This window comes from Stegostoma tigrinum, unplaced genomic scaffold (genome assembly GCF_030684315.1).
Source record: "Stegostoma tigrinum isolate sSteTig4 unplaced genomic scaffold, sSteTig4.hap1 scaffold_722, whole genome shotgun sequence".
NCBI classification, from domain to species: Eukaryota; Metazoa; Chordata; class Chondrichthyes; order Orectolobiformes; family Stegostomatidae; genus Stegostoma; species Stegostoma tigrinum.
This window is the reverse complement of record NW_026728666.1, coordinates 11,694-29,923: the sequence shown is the minus strand read 5'-3', so window position 1 is coordinate 29,923 and position 18,230 is coordinate 11,694. Positions and strand designations below refer to the sequence as shown.

Sequence of the window (18,230 nt, the reverse complement as noted above, 5' to 3'; positions counted from 1 at the left end):
TGAATCATTGCAAAAGAGTACGACCTATGCCAACTGACCTGAAAGCAGATGAAGTCAAAATAGTCCCTCCAGTGTAAACTATTTCTAAGTCGTATATCTTTCTCAAACAACAAGAGGCTATTGCTGCATATGGCACTATGGCTGCCTAGCACTTCCTACACCAACCACTGTTTAACAGGAATGGAGCTGTTAAAGTCTGAGTGAAGCCCCAATGTCTGTGTGTAATGTCTCACATCATATAATTTCTGTGCTGTAATGATCTATTATGAACGGACTCAAATAAGTGATCATCTGTTTCAGTGTAGGGCTGCAGATAAGGAAATTCCAAATTAAAAACTAGAACAGCACTTTCAGTGTAAAATATTCCATGTAAATTGGGGATGCCAATCAAACAAATGTTTACTTTTTGGAGTCTTTGGAACATCAAAGGTTTCTTCTGCCTATTGCATCATAGACCATAGCTGCAACTCAGTCCATGCTGGCCCACGTTGTCTCTCGGTTGACCAATGTCTGAACTTTAGATTTTTTTTCGAAAAAAACTTTCAATTCTTGTGTTCACATCCTTTCACGTTCTTATTTTGCTTTTGTCTGGAATTATTTTAAGTCCCAAACTTTGCTTGGTACATTTCTGTTCTGCCACGTCCAGTGTGCTGTGTACTTCTTATTTTTTTCATCAGCCCACCACCGTTAGTGCTTCTTCCTGCAGATGTATAGTTTCTTCCTCTAGACATCACCATCTCTCGCCTTTAAGAAACTCATGAAGAGTCACTATGACCAAATGTTTGGACACCTGTTTGAATATCTCCTCCTTTGTCAGTTTTTGAATGGTTAATCTGCTGTGAAGTGCCCTGGGGAGTTTTTCTGTGCAAAGGGTTCGATTTCAGTGGTGTGATGACTTCTCTGTGCCGCTGACGTCTTGTTGCAAAAAAGTAACCATTGATTTACCTGTGAAATAATGCTACGCGGCCTCTCAGTATTAGCCAGGCAGGCAGTTAAAATAAGTGAATTGAAAGCTGACTATGTTGGAGTATTTCATTATTCATCCTCAGCTGGACCCAATTTATCCATGTTACCGAGGTATCCAACTGCTGGCAATGCAACTCCCAGAACAAAGCCAAACAAATCATCATTATCCTTGTGTTTTTCTTTGTTCATCTGATTTGTCCCATTTGACTTTTATAAAGAAGATTTTTTGTTAAAGCTCACTTTCTCTTTACTAGCAAACTCTAAACACCAAGAGGTCCTGCTGGTGTAATAAGTAACCTCAGACACATGTGAAATCACTTTATACGTGAGCCTTAAGCTTACTTGTGCAATCTACCTAGAAGAAAACTTGGAAACATGGCCAACTTGCAGTTTCCATCCATGGCCAGCGTAATTCGAACTTGGACAGTCATTTCTTCATCATTGGGTCAAAGTGCCACACAGCCCCCCTCTGATGGCACAGCAGGATCACCATTGCCATGTGCACTGCAGCAGCCCAAGATGGCAGCTCATCTCCTGTGTGAGCACGATGACCCCATATTCCAACTTTAATCTATTGCATTTACATTTGTAGAATTAGAAGCTTTTTTCCCACACGTTTTGCTTCCCCGATAAACAGATATAAACTCTGACTTTATTTCCAGTGCTATACCTGAAATTCTTGAAATCTGGCTGGAGGAGTCTGCCGAAGACTTTCGTCAAGTTCCAACTTACTCTTGTCTCCGGAAGGTACTTTGCTACTTGAACCAGACAGTGCCGGGGTCAGATGCTGAACATCGGGCCCAGAAACTCCTGAGTCGGTTTTTGGCGGAGGAAACAGCGGAGAAAGAGATGTTCAGTAAGATTTATAATTATGTTGCAAAAATGTGGTTTTAATTCAGGGTGCCTCCCTACAAGTTTGTGTGCGGCTTGCCCCTCTGTCTCAGGATTTAGTTCATTTTGGTTTCCTTTGACAAGCTTCAAAATTACTTCCAAATTTTTGGGTAAACGAAGTTAATTAAAATTATTGCTGAATGATTACCCCTGTACTACATGATGTACGAGACCAAATTCTGCATAGATTTGATACTCTAATATGGTCCGCTAAGACCCAGCAGCATGTAATACGACTTTCTGGACAATTTCCTTTTGAACTGTTGCCGTCAATGACATTTTATTTTATAATCTGATGTAATAAGTTTGCAAGTTATTGTGAAACAATAGATTGTGATTCGGAAGATTTCCTAAAGCTAGAAATTGGGATGGGAATCTGTCATTAAATACAATTTCTTTTGCAATTGAGATGCTCCCAACAAGAGGATTTCAGTGCAATATCATATTAATTTCACCAAATCTAGATTTCGAAGTATGAATATTAGATAACTATTGTAAACCAATGCATGACTTCTATTCACAAGTTTGTGAGATATTTTAGAGCAATGTGAACTTTGGGCACAAAATAAATGTCTATCTTCACTTGCACAGAAGGCTACCGTAGAAGAGTTAGATTCTATATTGGAGAAGAACACGACCAAACCATCGAACAAGTTGACGAAAAGCTCCTGTCCTACCCATCACGCTTCATTGCAGAGCAGCTGACTTTTATGGATGCTGTGAGTAAACAGGAATCTGGGGCCCAGTCATTCTGAATAAGATATTTCAGTCAGCAGTAGGCATCTGAATCTCTCTGTGTTGTTTAATGCTATTACTGCTCCACCAGTCGTTATAACTGAATTCCCTTCAAAATGCAGTCTTCCAAGATGTTAAAATGTGTTGTTTGACGTGTAACTTCAGTATCTCGCTTGAAATACCTGCCAACTAATACTTCAGCACTTGTCATTTGTTTTGAATGAACGTCATGTGAAATAAGTGACCTGAGAGAGCACTGAAAATCCTTTGTAACTTAGTGTTGAACCTTTACAAAATGAATAGTATTTCAGGGTAAAAGTTTAATTGTTTCATCATAACAGTCACTGTTTCTTCAAGAGTCCAGTGATTTTGTTTGAAGTATCCAGGATGGCAATTTTGTTGTTTTCCCAGAATCTTCTGGAGTGGAATCAGCCACAGGGTATTCCAGTCTCGTCTGCAAGGTGGCTTGATGTCTACCTCTAAAAAATGAGACTCGTAGTTGCTGAATCAAAATTTGAGTTATGTCAAAGTCTGGTCATAGGCTTAGGCTTGAAGTGGAAGTTCAGTGGTCTGTATGTCAGCATTGGGTGTGACTCTAGAATGTAAGTAGTCCTCTAGGTCTCAAAAATCCCAAGCATATGTTAGTGTTCAGAACAGGGGTGCAGCGATCTCATCTGGAAGTGACCACTTTGTCAAAAGTTGGTTTTGGTTATGGGATAAGAGATAATGGGAACTGCAGATGCTGAAGAACCCGAGATAACAAAGTGCAGAGCTGGGTGAGCACAGTTGCTCCTAAGATGCTGCTTGGCCTGCTGTGTTCCTCCAACTCCACACTTTGTTATCTCAGTTTGTTAAGGGGCAGCTGCTTTTCTGCACAGAGTTCCAAAGGTAACTGTCTGTTTTCACTGCAGTTTCTGTTGCATATGTGTATGTATATACCGACTGGCATTTAGAGTCTAATCATGTGACATAATGATGACAGCAGCCATTTTTGGTGGGCAACAACCTCGTTGGGTGTCTGTCGAGGAATGTAGCTGCTTTTCTTTTGTTGAATCATAGAGATCTGCAGTGAGGGCTGAGAGTCTTTTTTCAAATCAGTGGTTTGACCTGATGAATCTCAAAGCGGTTTTTTTTGATCCTCATTGCCAGTTCTTTTTTTTTTCCTTTACTGCACAGGTGCAGGGGGCTGAAGCATTAAACAGCAGGAGTTTTATTATGTAGTTTGCTGTCGAGACAGCAGGGTTACCCTAAGCTATTCCTTGCCAGAAATGATCGATGACATCATTGTGACGTGATCAGACTGTTAAAAGTGAGAGCCCACCATGCTTGCATAAACATGCAACAGTTTCCCACTCGATGGTTTCTGAGCATTCCATTCTATTCCAACCTGTCACAGCCAACTCTGGCTTTGAAAGTGACGAGACTGACAAATTTCTCCATTCTGAATGAGTTTACGGGGATCTGAAGGAACTATTTGCCAGCTGTGTTAACTTTCACTGTTGGGGCATAATTGTTGATGGGAGTTGCTCATCTTGAAGACGGAGACAGAAGGACACAATGTAATCTGAATGGCCAGTTGACAAGCTTGGACGTTTGGCAATATTCGTGTTCAGCATGAAACCAACAGTGGGGAAGTGTTGACATTGAGATCTGTTGAACCAACAGAGGGCCAGGCTGCCATTGTGTTCTGTCAACCTGCCTTGGTGCGAGAAGTAGACATGATGCAGGGCTGCTATACTGATGCCCAGCCTGTCTAGCCTGTGGGCCACCAGGGCTGAGCATCTGTAGCAGTGACTATTGCCAGCAGAGCCATGCATGATGGTGTGCGTGGAGCCCAGTCGGAGTTGGGTGGAGATAACCAGTGATTTTAAATCTAACCTACAAATAGGAAGCAGATGACTGAAAATTCGAGGGTTTTGATCTGTCTGAATAGCCAATGTGCGCTTGTGCATCAATGTGAGTATTATGTAGCCAGTCGTTGACAATATAGCACGCAGTTTTAATGTACAATTGCAAACTAGCAGGACGAATGTACCCATGGACGGACAAATCTTGTTTGTTGTTCATTGCTAAAAACATGGCACGACTGATACCTTTACCCTTTGTTTCCTTTTTATTTTTGATCAGGATCTTTTTCGGAAACTTGTGCCCAGCCAATGTTTAGGGTCCATCTGGTCTCAACGAGGGAAGGAAGAAAAACAGCATCTGGTATCAACCGTCCAGGCCACCATTACACAGTTCAATAATGTTACAAAATGTGTCACCAGCACCATATTAAGACCTCAACAGCTGAAACCACGGCAGAGGGCTAAAATCATTGAGAAATGGATTGATGTTGCCCAGGTACACTATTCTTTATTGGTTTTTAGCCTTTGTGACATGTTAAAGTCCACAGTGCATGAAACAACCATGGTGGAAGAGAGCAAGCCATTAACACTATGTGTTGATATGTCCAAGGTTTGAAAGCCTCTTGAACTGGCAAGCAGAATACTTTTCTGAATAAGAGTTGAATGCTTCATGGAAAATCCTAGCATTCATAATTTCTGTCGTGCTGGCTGCTCATAGTTCTTGCCTCAGTTTACAGTTGCATTGAAGTATTAATGTATTTTTTTCTCATCAAAAATATTTATGTGGATAAAAAAGGCAAACTGATTTCAGATTTTTACTGGCCCTTCAAAAATGAAGTTAGTTATTGGGCATTACATAGTGTTATTTGCCTCCCTTCCAAGCTGTAATCAGTCTACGAAATAGTGTACATTTTATTCCCAATGTTCTGCATTCTGTATGCCTACATGACGGCACTTCAGTAACTTGCCTGGTTGTCTGTTTCTTATGTGTTTGCCAAAGGAATTTGTCTCAGCATGTTAGTCAGCAATCGGTAAAAGAGTGAGGAAGGGCTGTCAGATCTGATACCAGGTTTGTACTTGTCGCCAACATGTGGCATTCCCACTCGTACATTTGGAAAGGATCAGGATAGGAACCGAGTAATTAACTAATTAAGTAAAGGAAGTAATTGATTCTTACTGATTTTGTAATCCTAAATTGCACTGGATTTTGCAACAAAACTGTACTTTCAATGTATTTTCCCGTATACACGTGACAACAAAATATTCATTGATTACTAAGGTTTGGAATGAAAGTTCACAATAATTCTGTTGCCAGCTAATTTAGAGAAGTCTGGTTTGGGTCTTGGCAACACTGCCTGCATCAGTTTTGACTCGTTAACAGTCTTGAGGCATTAATGGGACCTTGATGGGGATTTGAAAGTCTGTCTCCAGTTTTACAATATGGAGCAGTTCAACCGAATGTAGGCTGACACCCAGTTGTAGACATGGATGAAAGGCTATTCTGAAGAGGAATCACCACCTTACTTTGATCACTTGGCTGACTTTTCTAGTTCTGATTTTGAGTTTTTACAACAGTTGACAAGGAGTGGCTTCCATGTTGAAGTGCCCTCCATTACTTCCATTTTACTGCAGCAGCTTTATTTCCCTGAAGCCAGAAGACTCTGGGCTTGAGAACCTACCTGCTGGCCTTAATCAGATAAGGCTCTTATGATTATGCCAATTGACGCACCTTCAAAGAAATCCCAAATGGTGTGATTACCCTGCACCTCCCTGGCCTTCCTCCCCAAGCAGAAGTGGCTTTGAGACCTGATAACAAACACTCGCAGGCTTCCTCCTCATCTCCACCACACCCCAAAGTACACATTTGGGAGGTTTGATTTGATCCAGTTTTGTCCCTACCTCCAACAGGTTGGGGGGGGGGGGTTGGTGGTGGAAACAGATGAAGGACATTCAGCTGCTAATCTAGGTAAGATTAGTTAACTCAGTATCAATAACGTAGTGACTCATAAAAGTAGACCCAATTTCCTGATTCGTCTGTTTTCCCTCGAATGAGTATCTCACGTGACTGGTCCTGCCCTCCTATTCTGTCAGATAATACAACCTATCATTCATTTATGAGCTAAATGTGATGGATATAACAAAGATGATTACCCCGCCTCCACCCCCCTACCTTTGCCACTTCTACCACTCAGATGTCCCTGTCTCAATCCTACTCATTTTAAGCTCTCCTTTGGTGTCAGTAATCATATCTAATCAGTCACAGGCTGGCAGCAAGTGAACTGAAAAGGTTGTCTCAGAGGGATACAAAACTAATATCAAGGTTTGAGTTGCCAAGAATCATGGAATTCTTTCCCTCAAAAAGTTTGTTTGTTAATGCTGTTATTTTCTCAGCTAACATTTTTCTGATAGAACCTTTTTAAAAAGTCTGAGGTGTTGGGTAATGGGGAGTCACTGATTTTTCCACAGAACTCACGGCTTTTTTTCTCTGACAGGAATGTATGATTTTGCAGAATTTCTCGTCAGTGCATGCAATTTCTACGGCATTGCAATTGAATAGTGTGTTCAATTTGAAGAAGACTTGGGCAGCCGTGTCAAAGTAAGTCATTGTTCAGAAAGAGCCATGTAATTTTTATTTAATAAATATGAGGTAGGAAATTGCAGGTTTGACCTCCAGGTTTACTTGCCCAAGTGATCTTCACACGCTCGGTGCATTCACAGGATTACCAGAGGCGCTACAGTGCAATCGTAACAATTGGCTAATTGGCAGAATCTTTCATTCTTTCACGAAGGAGCGAAGAGTTAATTTGTTTAAGTGGAAAAAGAAAACTGTTTGGCAACTCGAAATATTTAACTATCGTGTTCAAAAACTGATCTGCTGTTGGATGGAACGTAACACAGTTTCCTGTGGATATGCTGTGATGGGGTGATATAAGCCAGAGGTTTGTGTGGGATACGAAAATACAAAGACAACAATTATTTTAATCTCCCAAGAAAGCACTCTATAACACTTTGAAGTGCACACCTGTAGTTTATGTTCGTGTGCCTCAGACCATTTGATCATGGTTGTTTTTTGTAGGCAGCTTGGGAATGAAATCTCTCTTGCTACAATGAGATTCACCAAAACGACTGCACTCAAGAGCTTTTGCGGCACAATGGCAGTATCCCCATCCCTGGGTTTCAACAATCAGGGTTCAAGTTCTACCTGCCCCAGAGATTGCCAAAACATTTCTGAACAATTTGGCTAAAATAACTGTACTTATTGTAAAAATGCTTCACTGCCGTTCACTGTCTGTATTACTTGCTTATTTGTCAGGTTCCTTATCAGCTGTTTGTTATCTTGACTCTATTCTGTCAAGAGTAATGTGTCTCATTCTCTTGACTAGGAGCAGTAAGACAACATTTGAAGACCTTTCAAATAATGAAGAAGATAACTTTATAGCAAGTAGAGAGCTGCTAATGGAGGTAAGGTGTTGCACTTGGCGCAGTGTGACTATATTCAGGGCATGATCAATAGTTTCCAGTAAAATATCTGCAATGAACTCAGTTGGTGACTGAATGCTTACAGATTCTGTCAATCAGTACTGCAACAGGAATATATGTATTGCGGTCCAGGTGGTCTGGCTTGGCTCAAGTCATCCAAGATTGTTTTGCCATGATTCTTACAATTGCTGATGATATTGCAGTTAACGTTTTAATCAACATCTAATGTGGTTATGCTGCAGTGATGCAGCCTTCATAGATTATCTTTCTCTGTGTTCATTATCTTGGAAATTTGAACTGAAGCAATGTCTAAAGTGCGATATCTGCCAATTTCTTTTTCATTTGCTTTGTACACTTCAAGGGCCTTGTAATTAATAAAAGCCAAGGCAAAACATTAAGAGATTTAACTGGTTCTCATAAGTGTTTTTACTCAATTACCATGTCTTCCTTTTATTGTTCTCCGCAGTAAGAACTATTTGCTGCGTAGGAATGGAGAGATATTCATATCTCTTTGTTCGTTCAGTATTTCAGACATCAACTATCTAGTTTTACTAGCGTGGACGAAAACTGACAAGTTTCTAGCCATTCCTCCTCACTCCTTTTATCATGCTCTTTGTCCACTCATTTTGCTCCTGAATTTGATAAAAGAACAAAATAATTGGTCAGATATAAATATTTTGGTGCCACCATACCAAACTAGTTGTCCAGTTCAGAAAATATTCAAAGTTTTCTTATTCTCTAAATCATTCTTAGATGGAATTGAAGCATTTTTAAGCTGGTATTTGAAGAGGGAGAAATGCAGTAATCATGCTCGCATGTTGTCAGTTTGACAGACACTCCATGTTTCAAACTGCTCAATGTTCCAGTTGCAGTGAACTATCTTTTTACATTGCTTTCCAGATTTTTGCCCCAGAATTTCTACTGCCCTGCTGTCACACTTTGTTTATTGTGTGTTGTGATTGGTGCACTGTGCAGAATTTCAACATATTTTTCTGATCTAGATTGAATCTAAAAGTAGGTTTGCTTTTGTAATCAAAAATGTGTGCTCTGTATGATGATTGTTTTTGTGGTGCAAAATTCTGTAGGTATACAGGGGAAAATGTGAGTTCATGATTGGACAGTTGTATAACTTCCATAAAGCTTTCTCCCAGATTATGCAGTGAATGACAGTGCATGGTTTGCTAATCTTGCAGCATCTTACACAAATGTGCTTTGGCAATGGTGCAGGGCACCGCAATAGTTCTTGCTGTGAGTACATTAATGTTCAAGACACAAAAGCTCCAAGTATGAACAGCAGGTTCACAGATGACACAAGAATTGGAGCGGTAGTCAGTAGCAAAATGCCTTAGTTTCTCTGCACACATTGTTCCAGCTGTGGCTCAACTAATGTTATTTACAGTTCCGTCATTACTTCTTTGCTCTTATATTCAGGCAAGTATCCAATGTTTTCTCAACTTATCCACAGGTCCTCCTGCCTTCAAGAATATGTTTATGCACACACCAAGGTCCTTCTGATCCTCTGTCATCCAGACCCAAAACATCAACTTTCCTGCTCCTCTGATGCTGCCTGGCCTGCTGTGTTCATCCAGCTCCACATCTTATTATCTCATTGAACATATATTGTCCTGACTTATTAGACTCCCAAAATGCTTCACCTCACACTTTTCTGGATTGAATTCTATTTGCCTCTGTACAAGCCTACTAACCAGCCCATATGTGTAACCCGAGAGACTAAGGCTTTTTGCTGTTTACAACCGTCCAATTCTTGTGTCATCTGTGAACCGGCTGTTCATACTTGGAGCTTTCGTGTTTTCAACATTAATGTACGCACAGTAAGAAATATTACTGTACCCTCTGGTATGCTGCTGGATGAAAGCATCAAGTTGCCGAAAAGCCCCTCAAAAATCGCATTTACTTCCTGCCACAAACCCAATATTGGTTCCAATTTGCCAATTCCGATAGATCTCCTAGGCTGTTAGGTTCTTAACCAACCCACCGTCTGAGACCATTAAATTATTTCTTTGGGTAAGAGAGGTGTCTATGAAAAGACATTGAGAAGAATTATATTCTTGAGTTTAGAAAAAAATGACGTTTAAACTTGTTGAGACAAAGTTTTGGAGATCTGGTGAGGTAAATTGTTTTTATCTTCAAGCGAAATTGCACATTACGTAGAAAATTTCCAATCTCCAAATGATGAGGTTACACAAGTTTGGTTTCCAGTTCACAGATCAGGGATCAAACGTTGAACTTGCCTGGCCTTTATAGATCTAACTATGCATTCCACTGTATAACTGTCTAAAATTTTGAGTCCTAAATTTTGATTCTAAATAGAGTTAGTTGTATGATCAAGGGAATAAATAAGACATGGAGTAGTAATTTTGAGAAATAGGACAATGAGTTCACAATGGATTAAACAAATTCACTCTCTTTTTCTAGGATATCGTTCAGGGAATTGTGCCGTACCTGGGAACTTTCTTAACAGAATTTTCAGCGCTGGATTCGGCTTTCCCGAATTGCCATTCAGTAAGTCTCTCTTACAAGATTTGGATTCCTTATTTGCTGATGAGTGCTATTATTATGGTTTCATTGCAAGCTGCTTGTAGATGAGAACCAAAGCAATAAAAAAACAAATGAGTTTGATTAATAATCCCAACCAGAATAATTTGATCCTTTGTACTGTGAATCAAACAATTTGTAAACAATGGAACATGCAAATCACTTTGCAGTTAATTGAATATGGGTTTAGTTTTCCAAAAGGTTGGATAAATTGCACATCATTTTTATTCTGTACAGGTAAATTGGTTACCTGGATGTCACTGCCTATTGAGCAGTTGAACAGCTGAGAATGTCTTCAGCTTGGTACTGATCTACTTGACTGGAGCAAAGGGCTCTATGTAGTGTCCAAGATATGACCTGGTGGTATGATAGATCATTTGTGATTGGCCTTTGACGATATACTAAAATGGAACCAAGTTTACAGAGCTTGTATTTCACTTCTGATCTTTTAAATTTCATGATCTTGTAGTACTGTTTGACCTTTGTACATTTGAACTAATTTTCTTTGTCCTTGTCTATCTCTTACAGAATGGCTTGATCAACTTTGACAAGAGACAAAAAGTTAGTACTGAAAATTGCACTGTGCAAAATGTTTGGAATTATATGAAAGGGGAGAAGCATGCCTTTCAATCTTGTGCTGCTTTATTTGCTTGATGGGGGTGTAGCGGGGGTCTACAACTGCATCCTAAATGTATATGGTCACTAATAAATCCAATAAAGAATTCAGGAGATGCTTTGTGGCTCAGAGCAGCCAGATTGCAGAAGCTGCTGCTACCAGGACTCGTTGAGAGGATGAGCACAGATGTATTTGAGAGAAAGTTAGATGTCAGAAAGGACACAACGGCATATTTAGAGTTTGAAGCAAGGTGGGAGAGGTGTAAAGATCAGCATGGAGCAGTTCAGCCAAATGGCCTGTTTTTGCGCTGCTAATGTGCTGCAATTTGCCTTTGAGCAGTCACAGCCACGTACAGGATATGCCAGGTGTTATGTGAATGAGGATGTTGTTCAATTAATCTCAGTGCCATGGAAGCTATTTCATTATTGAAGACACTGGGTAAACAATCTCTCCATATTAGTCAGTATTTTCCTTTAGATGAGAGGCATCATTTCGTCATGGGATGTCAGAAATTGAGGGAGTACAACTGTTTGGATTCTCACTGACTGGGCACTATTTTTTACTCCATATTTCTGAATTTGGTAATACCAAATTCTCAAACATCCCTGTTGTCACGGCTACTGTTGAGGGTGTCATCAAATCCCTGTAGCGTGGAAACAGGCCATGCGGCCCAACAAGTTCATAGGGCCACTCTGAAGAGGGTCCCACCCAGACCCATTCCCCATGTCTAACTCACTGAACCCCAAAATATCCCTGGGCACTACGGGCAATTTAGCATGGGCAATCCACCTATCTTGCACATCTTTGGACCTTGGGAGGAAACCAGAGCACCCAGAGGAAACCCACTCAGATTGTATTTTCATCTTGTACTGCAACATTCAGCAGGCAACCTGAGAATATTAATTTGAGTGGAATTTGACCTTATGGCAAACAATGAAATTTTGCTTACAGAGCTGTAACTTGAGGTCCCTATGAATAGAATAAGTTCCGATCAGAAGCAGCTGATGCTGAATTTGCCAAACTGGGCCATGTGATGTAAAATCAGCTGGGTGTTAAAATAGGCATCCAACGCTGTGTGACTCCAATTCACCAGCTCGGAATGTAATCTGTCAAATGGCCCGCCATTTGTAGTAGCTGATGTGGATGTAGTGAAGTGTTTCTTTTCACTGACCTGTTGACAACTGGCACGCACTTTACAAGTTGGCAGTAACATGTTGTCAGAGTTTGACTTAGAAAAGTCTGCCCCTTTTTACATGTGAAATTGTGACAAGATTCAACCAAGAAGCCACTGTGGTTGAAAGAAAATAGTCCAGTAACTTCGAGCTGCTCATGGTCCATTCAATTTCATGGTGGTGCAAATTTGAAAAATTAACTCAACATTTTCACCGTCTGTCTTGGTATCAGTTACTATAGATCAGCCACTTATTTTGTACTTGGCAGACTTCCTTTTGCTTGGATGAACGATCTTTCATAACATTTCTTGTCTTCACCCTAAATCAGCTTATGGTTCTTAAGTGAATCATTTTTTAAAAATAATCCATCTTTGAAGCGCTGTTTTGGAATTAGTGTCCTGAAACCATCCTGGATAATCTGTACAGAAATTTATCCTTGAAAAGTCACATTTGTGTCATTTATTTCCAAAGCAGAAATATTTTTGTGACATGATGTACTGTGCACTTTGAATAAAGTTATCGATGCTGTTCAAAATACCACGGACTCGGACTTAGCAGGAGCAATTATAGCAGTTTAAACTTGCCTTAACAGCTCATTATTTATTTGTGTTCTTTCAGGAATATGAAATAATTTTGAGTATCAAATCCCTGCAGTTTGCTTGCTCATCTTACACCCTTCGTCCAAACGAGAATTTTCTAGACTTGTTCTTTATGCAACAATACTTAAGTGAGGATAGCGAGTACGTAACTGGTATTGTAGGAGTGTGCAGGTAAAACAGTTAAGGGTTGTGTGTGAAATCTTCTCTAGTTATAATTGCTGTTTAATGCTAGTGAGCTGCCAGTTTACTTACTGTCTTCCTTTTCCTTGGTTTCAAAGTTTTGACAATGAATTCTGACCTATGAGGATAAAGCCAGTTGCTCAATGAATCAATTCTGTTGTAGTGCATCAAAATGCGTTTCAAAGGTATATAATAGTGCAGAATATACTACCACTAAGCCAATGATTGCAGGAAAATGCAAAAAACTTGATGAGTGACCAATTTTAGCAACATGTCCAAGAGCTCCTATTGTGGGTGCACCTACAAATCCAGATGTAAATTGTACCAGTTTTGAGAAATGTTTCTTTTCCTTCCAATTTCTTTTCAAATACATAATCCTATTACTAACATAAAATAAACAATAACCCTACACAATTGGTCAGCATTTTAAAGTATCTTTCAATGGCTGCCTAAAAACGTCATTCCCTCATCTCGAAATAGCCACAGTATATTTTTAATAATGCAACCAAAAATAATCTCCAACTGAAAAACAAAACACTTTGCCATTCCTGGACCAGAGTTGATTAAGGAACCAGATTATATATCACTGAAACTATTTTTTAGTTTTGACAGAGCAGGCTTTGTAATAATTACATTGTTTGAAAACAGTTTGCTTCTTCATAAATTGGTGGGCAGAAGTTATTATTTAAAATGTACCTGATGTAGCAATTTACATTCCTGCTTTGAAAATCAAAGCTCACTATTAAGCCCATCCTCAGGCTATGGATGACCATGTGCAGCAAGCACCTGGCATTATCGTCAATTCCATCAGTGGCACAGTCAGTATTGGGCCAACTTCAAACCTGGTATTTATTTATAACAGTAATTACAAAATGTTACCGAAATTCACTTTGCATGGATCATAAGTTATATTTAAAGTTCTTTTGGATCTCTCGGATAGTTTGGTTGATTTTCGGACAGTTTGTCTGAAAATATCAGCAACAGAAAGCCTGGTCAAGAGATATACTCGTAATTTTACTACCTCCGAGATGTGGCATGTGGTGTTTTAGTCACCGGAAGTGACTGATTCATGACTACCTTTCATTGCTTGACATTGTCTGTACATTCACATGACAGTGTGGATGAGGCCCAGAGAAACTCCTGTATAACTTTACAACCTATTGTATCACCTTCGGCACTGGAAGTTTGATTCTCATGTTTTCCAGTTAACTTTTTTCAAGCCCAGTCCTCGTTAATTTTTTCTGTACCTGCTGTAGAAGTTCAAGTATTTTGTTCAATTCCACGTGTTCTGCAAAAAGACTGAGGGGGTTATCGTCTTGGTAAAAAATTACGCAAAGGAACTGCAGATGCTGGGAATCAAAAACACAAAGAGAAATTGCTGTAAACAATCAGCAGGTCTGGCAGCATCTGTGGAAAGAAAGCAGAGTTATCTTGCGGGTCTGATGACATTTCTTCAGAACTCTTATTGTCTTGATCTGCTGTTCATAAAGCAGAAAAGATCGATGTGCCTACAGTGAAAACTTTTGTCGCTCATTACTCTAAGTAATGTTCAGTGTTCTCCTGCCTGAAAACACGTGCCTTTTGCAAACAAAATTATCATTCTGCAATTTCAAATCTATGTAAATGATTGATTTTGCCATAAATAATAAGAATATTGAACAAAAGCATCTGATTCTTTTTGAATGAATCTTGTCTGAAAATGTTTATTTGCCACCCTGCAGCTCCTCTGAACTCGAGAAACCGCCAAAGCCCAAAAAGAGTGTGTTTAAACACCTCAGCTGGTAAGTATCCCATGTTAAGCACCGCAAATATCTCATTATTTCCTTTATTATTGGGATGAATGGACAGAAAGGTAATTACATCTGTTCCTTGACACATAGAGACATTTGATGTGTGGTAATTATTGCTTCATTGGAGTGAGATTTTTTAATAACTGTTCGAGTAATTTGAGATGATGCAAGGAGTGGTGCTGTTATTATCACCTCGTGCATGTGTCTAGTGTAGACTGATTGATAGAGATTCTTTGCTATGACCATGAGTGTAGAATGTGGACCTGTGATGAGCTTGGTATTGCCTAGCGATTCTCATTTATTCAGAGAAGTTTCTGCACCATGGCTAAATTTCACCGGAATAAATTTGTTTATGAGAGACAAGTAAGCAAAAAAGGTCTTACAGTGAATTAAATTGGCATATTTGTGGGCCTGTATAATGAAAACTAGCAATGTTTAACAATTTTGAGTGAAAAATCAGATTTGTATTCTACTTTGTGGGTCAGCAGGCAGCAGAAATATCTTCTGTTGAAAAATTATCAGCCATGCTTCTCACATTTGAAGCTCCACCTCAAAATTACTATCTCAATGGAGTCAAGTTAGGTAAAGGAAAAGCACATGAGATCTAGGCGTTCTTGTACATCAGTCAATGAAAGCAAGCATGCAGGTACAGCAGGTAGTGAAGAAAGCTAATAGCATGCTGGCCTTCATAACAAGAGGAATTGAGTGTAGGAGCAAAGAGGTCCTTCTGCAGCTGTAGAGGGTCCTGGTGAGACCGCACCTGGAGTATTGTGTGCAGTTTTGGTCTCCCAATTTGAGGAAGGACATTCTTGCTATTGAGGGAGTGCAGCGTAGGTTCACAAGGTCAATTCCCAGAATGGCGGGACCATCATATGTTAAAAGATTGGAGCGACTGGACTTGGAGACTTGAGTTTAGAAGGATGAGAGGGGATCTGATTGAGATGTAAAAGATTATTAAGGGATTGGACACTCTGGAGGCAGGGAGCATGTTTCCGCTGATGGGTGAGTCCAGGACCAGAGGACACAGTTTAAAAATGAGGGGAAGGCCCTTTAGAACAGAGTTGAGGAAAAACTTCTTCACCCAGAGAGTGGTGGATATATGGAATGCTCTGCCCCAGAAGGCAGTGGAGGCCAACTCTCTGGATGCTTTCAAGAAAGAGATAAACAGAGCTCTTAAAGATAGTGGAATCAAGGGTTATGGGGATAAGGCAGGAACAGGATACTGATTGTGGATGATCAGCCATGATCATAATGAATGGTGGTGCTGGTTCGAAGGGCTGAATGGCCTACTCTAGCACCTATTGTCTATTGTCTATAAAACTCAAATCTCTTTCCATGTAGGTGACATGAAAGTATGTGTTTGTGTTGTTGTGCATACATGTGTAAAGACTTCAAAGTTATTGTTTTTGATAATTTTCCTGAGTTGGGGATATTATCTTATATTTCTGTTCGATAGGTAAGGACTGACCAGAACTCAGCAAAGTCAGATTTTCCACCACCTACCCGTGTAGAGTTTCAGAGCAGCAAAACCATGCCTTGTTGCTGTGTTGTGCCTTGCAGTGATCTGGACTGTGACATGTGACTATTGTTATATAGAAACCAAGAAAGAGAAGGGAAACACTTATTCACTTCCTCGGATATCTTCTCTTTACATGAGTGTGGATGTTACATGGATGTGATTTAGGCTTCCGTGGCTTAATTGTGATTCTCGAAGTGCAGGCAATCAACATTGCGGCATTATTGTGCAATCTCACATTTCAGCAGCCATCTGCTCTTGCTCCCTGTACTATTTAATGCCTAATATACCAACAATCGGGATTTTCTGTGTGGGAATTTTTTTATCATGCCATCTGCTGTACTTCTTTTGGGAGTTTTGGAAAATTTTCGATGTTAATCATGCAATATAAATGCAAATTGCTGAATAGAAATCCTAACGTTTGCAGTACCAATATACTGAAGGCCAAATTCAGAGTACACTGTCCTACCTTACTAAGTGTTGTGTACAGTTTTCTATCAATTATCAATGGTGTTACTTTGTTTTACGTTTTATTTTTAATAAACTGCAGCTTTCAGGATGAAATTACATACACATTAGCATGTGGCCAGGTTGGGGGAAATTTTCCACCCTGTGGGTATTCAAATCCACATTTTGCCTTTCATGAGATTGAGGTTGGTAGTAGGTTGAACAAACACTGCAAAAAGCCCAGATTCTTGTGCCATTGGAATATGCAAACATTGTAACCTATTCATATACTCCCTAACTATTAGACAATGTAACGGTGTTCAATACTAGTAATGCGAGCTCTTGGTATGAGTGTGCCACTATTAACTTCTCACAGGTCAAATGTGGCGCACATCAAACTCCTGGTACTCACATCATCAATATACCTTCATTCTAGTTTAATTTTTTTTAACAGTTTGTCTAGAATGCAATGACATTTTCATGTTTGTTGTGTCCCATTTCCCTTGTGCAGCCTGTTTTCAAAGAGAGGTGTTAAAATACACAACACTCAAACTAAAAGCTCTGAGCAGCGAGCATCCCTTCAGAATGAGGATTCAGACGACAGCATTACCGCAGCCAACATTTTATCCGATTCCAGCCACTTGGAAATGGAAGAGCCGAACACTTCGCAAAAAGCGCCGGAAAAGGTGAGACAGTGAGGCACTCATCACGTAAAATATGTTGTTCTTGGAGACTCTGGTTTGTCTAATAATGTCGAGACCCTTTTTTTCTTCTTTCTTTCCTTCCTTTCTTCTGCCTTCCTGCCGTCTATTATCCTGACTACACTTTGGCAGTCAAGAGGATACAAGGGTACTCAGTGATACCGTCCCAGCCACTGGAGCTAGATGGCTGCCTAGCCAATCTCCTTCGCCTTTCTTTTAAGAGCTATTAGCCGAATAGCCATTTTGATGTTTCAGCCAGACTGAAATCCTTAATGTGAATGCCGTTCCACCAAGCATCTTCATAACTGGCTGCTGCCAGCAATTTTCCATCCCAGGTCCCACTTGCCAAAGTTGGGTTACTTGCTTTCAGAACGAAGTCAAGACAGCTGTGCAATTCCCAGCAAAATTCAACCTTTGTGCTGGTTACTGAAGCATTTGATTCCAGAAAAGGTATTATTCGCTCACGAAGTGAGAGCTGATTTTATTTGTTATTTTTTGAGTTGTGCTGTTGGCTTTGTTTTGCTTAGATATTTTATACGATTCTATACTAATAGCCAAAATATTTCGTCTTTAATTATTCACAGCATGTTTAATTTCTACACAGTATATTTTAGTGCATGGGGTACATCTGTCGCAGCTTGAAGCGCACTGCCCACAAAAACAGTATTTGGAGTATGTTGGATAGGTCTTGATCCAGCAATTGCAACAAAGTAATGTAGCTCTCTGCATGGAGT

The 18,230-nt window shown here is 39.9% G+C and overlaps 1 protein-coding gene across 1 annotated transcript; it reads left to right on the top strand.

The window, feature by feature from the left end:
* Positions 1 to 1,634: 1,634 nt before the first annotated feature.
* On the top strand, positions 1,635 to 17,372 carry LOC132209226 (ral guanine nucleotide dissociation stimulator-like 1). Its single transcript, XM_059644340.1, has 9 exons — positions 1,635 to 1,822; positions 2,449 to 2,576; positions 4,720 to 4,935; positions 6,932 to 7,035; positions 7,823 to 7,901; positions 10,356 to 10,442; positions 11,004 to 11,036; positions 14,764 to 14,823; positions 17,307 to 17,372. Exons 1-8 carry the CDS (start codon positions 1,816 to 1,818, stop codon positions 14,770 to 14,772), a joined length of 663 nt encoding a protein of 220 aa, XP_059500323.1. The 5' UTR covers positions 1,635 to 1,815; the 3' UTR covers positions 14,773 to 14,823; positions 17,307 to 17,372.
* Positions 17,373 to 18,230: the final 858 nt, after the last annotated feature.

Coding starts and splice junctions, on each gene's coding strand:
- LOC132209226 (XM_059644340.1), top strand. Junction 2,577..4,719: donor AGCTGACTTTTATGGATGCT/GTGAGTAAACAG, acceptor ATTTTTGATCAG/GATCTTTTTCGGAAACTTGT. Junction 7,902..10,355: donor GTAGAGAGCTGCTAATGGAG/GTAAGGTGTTGC, acceptor CTCTTTTTCTAG/GATATCGTTCAGGGAATTGT.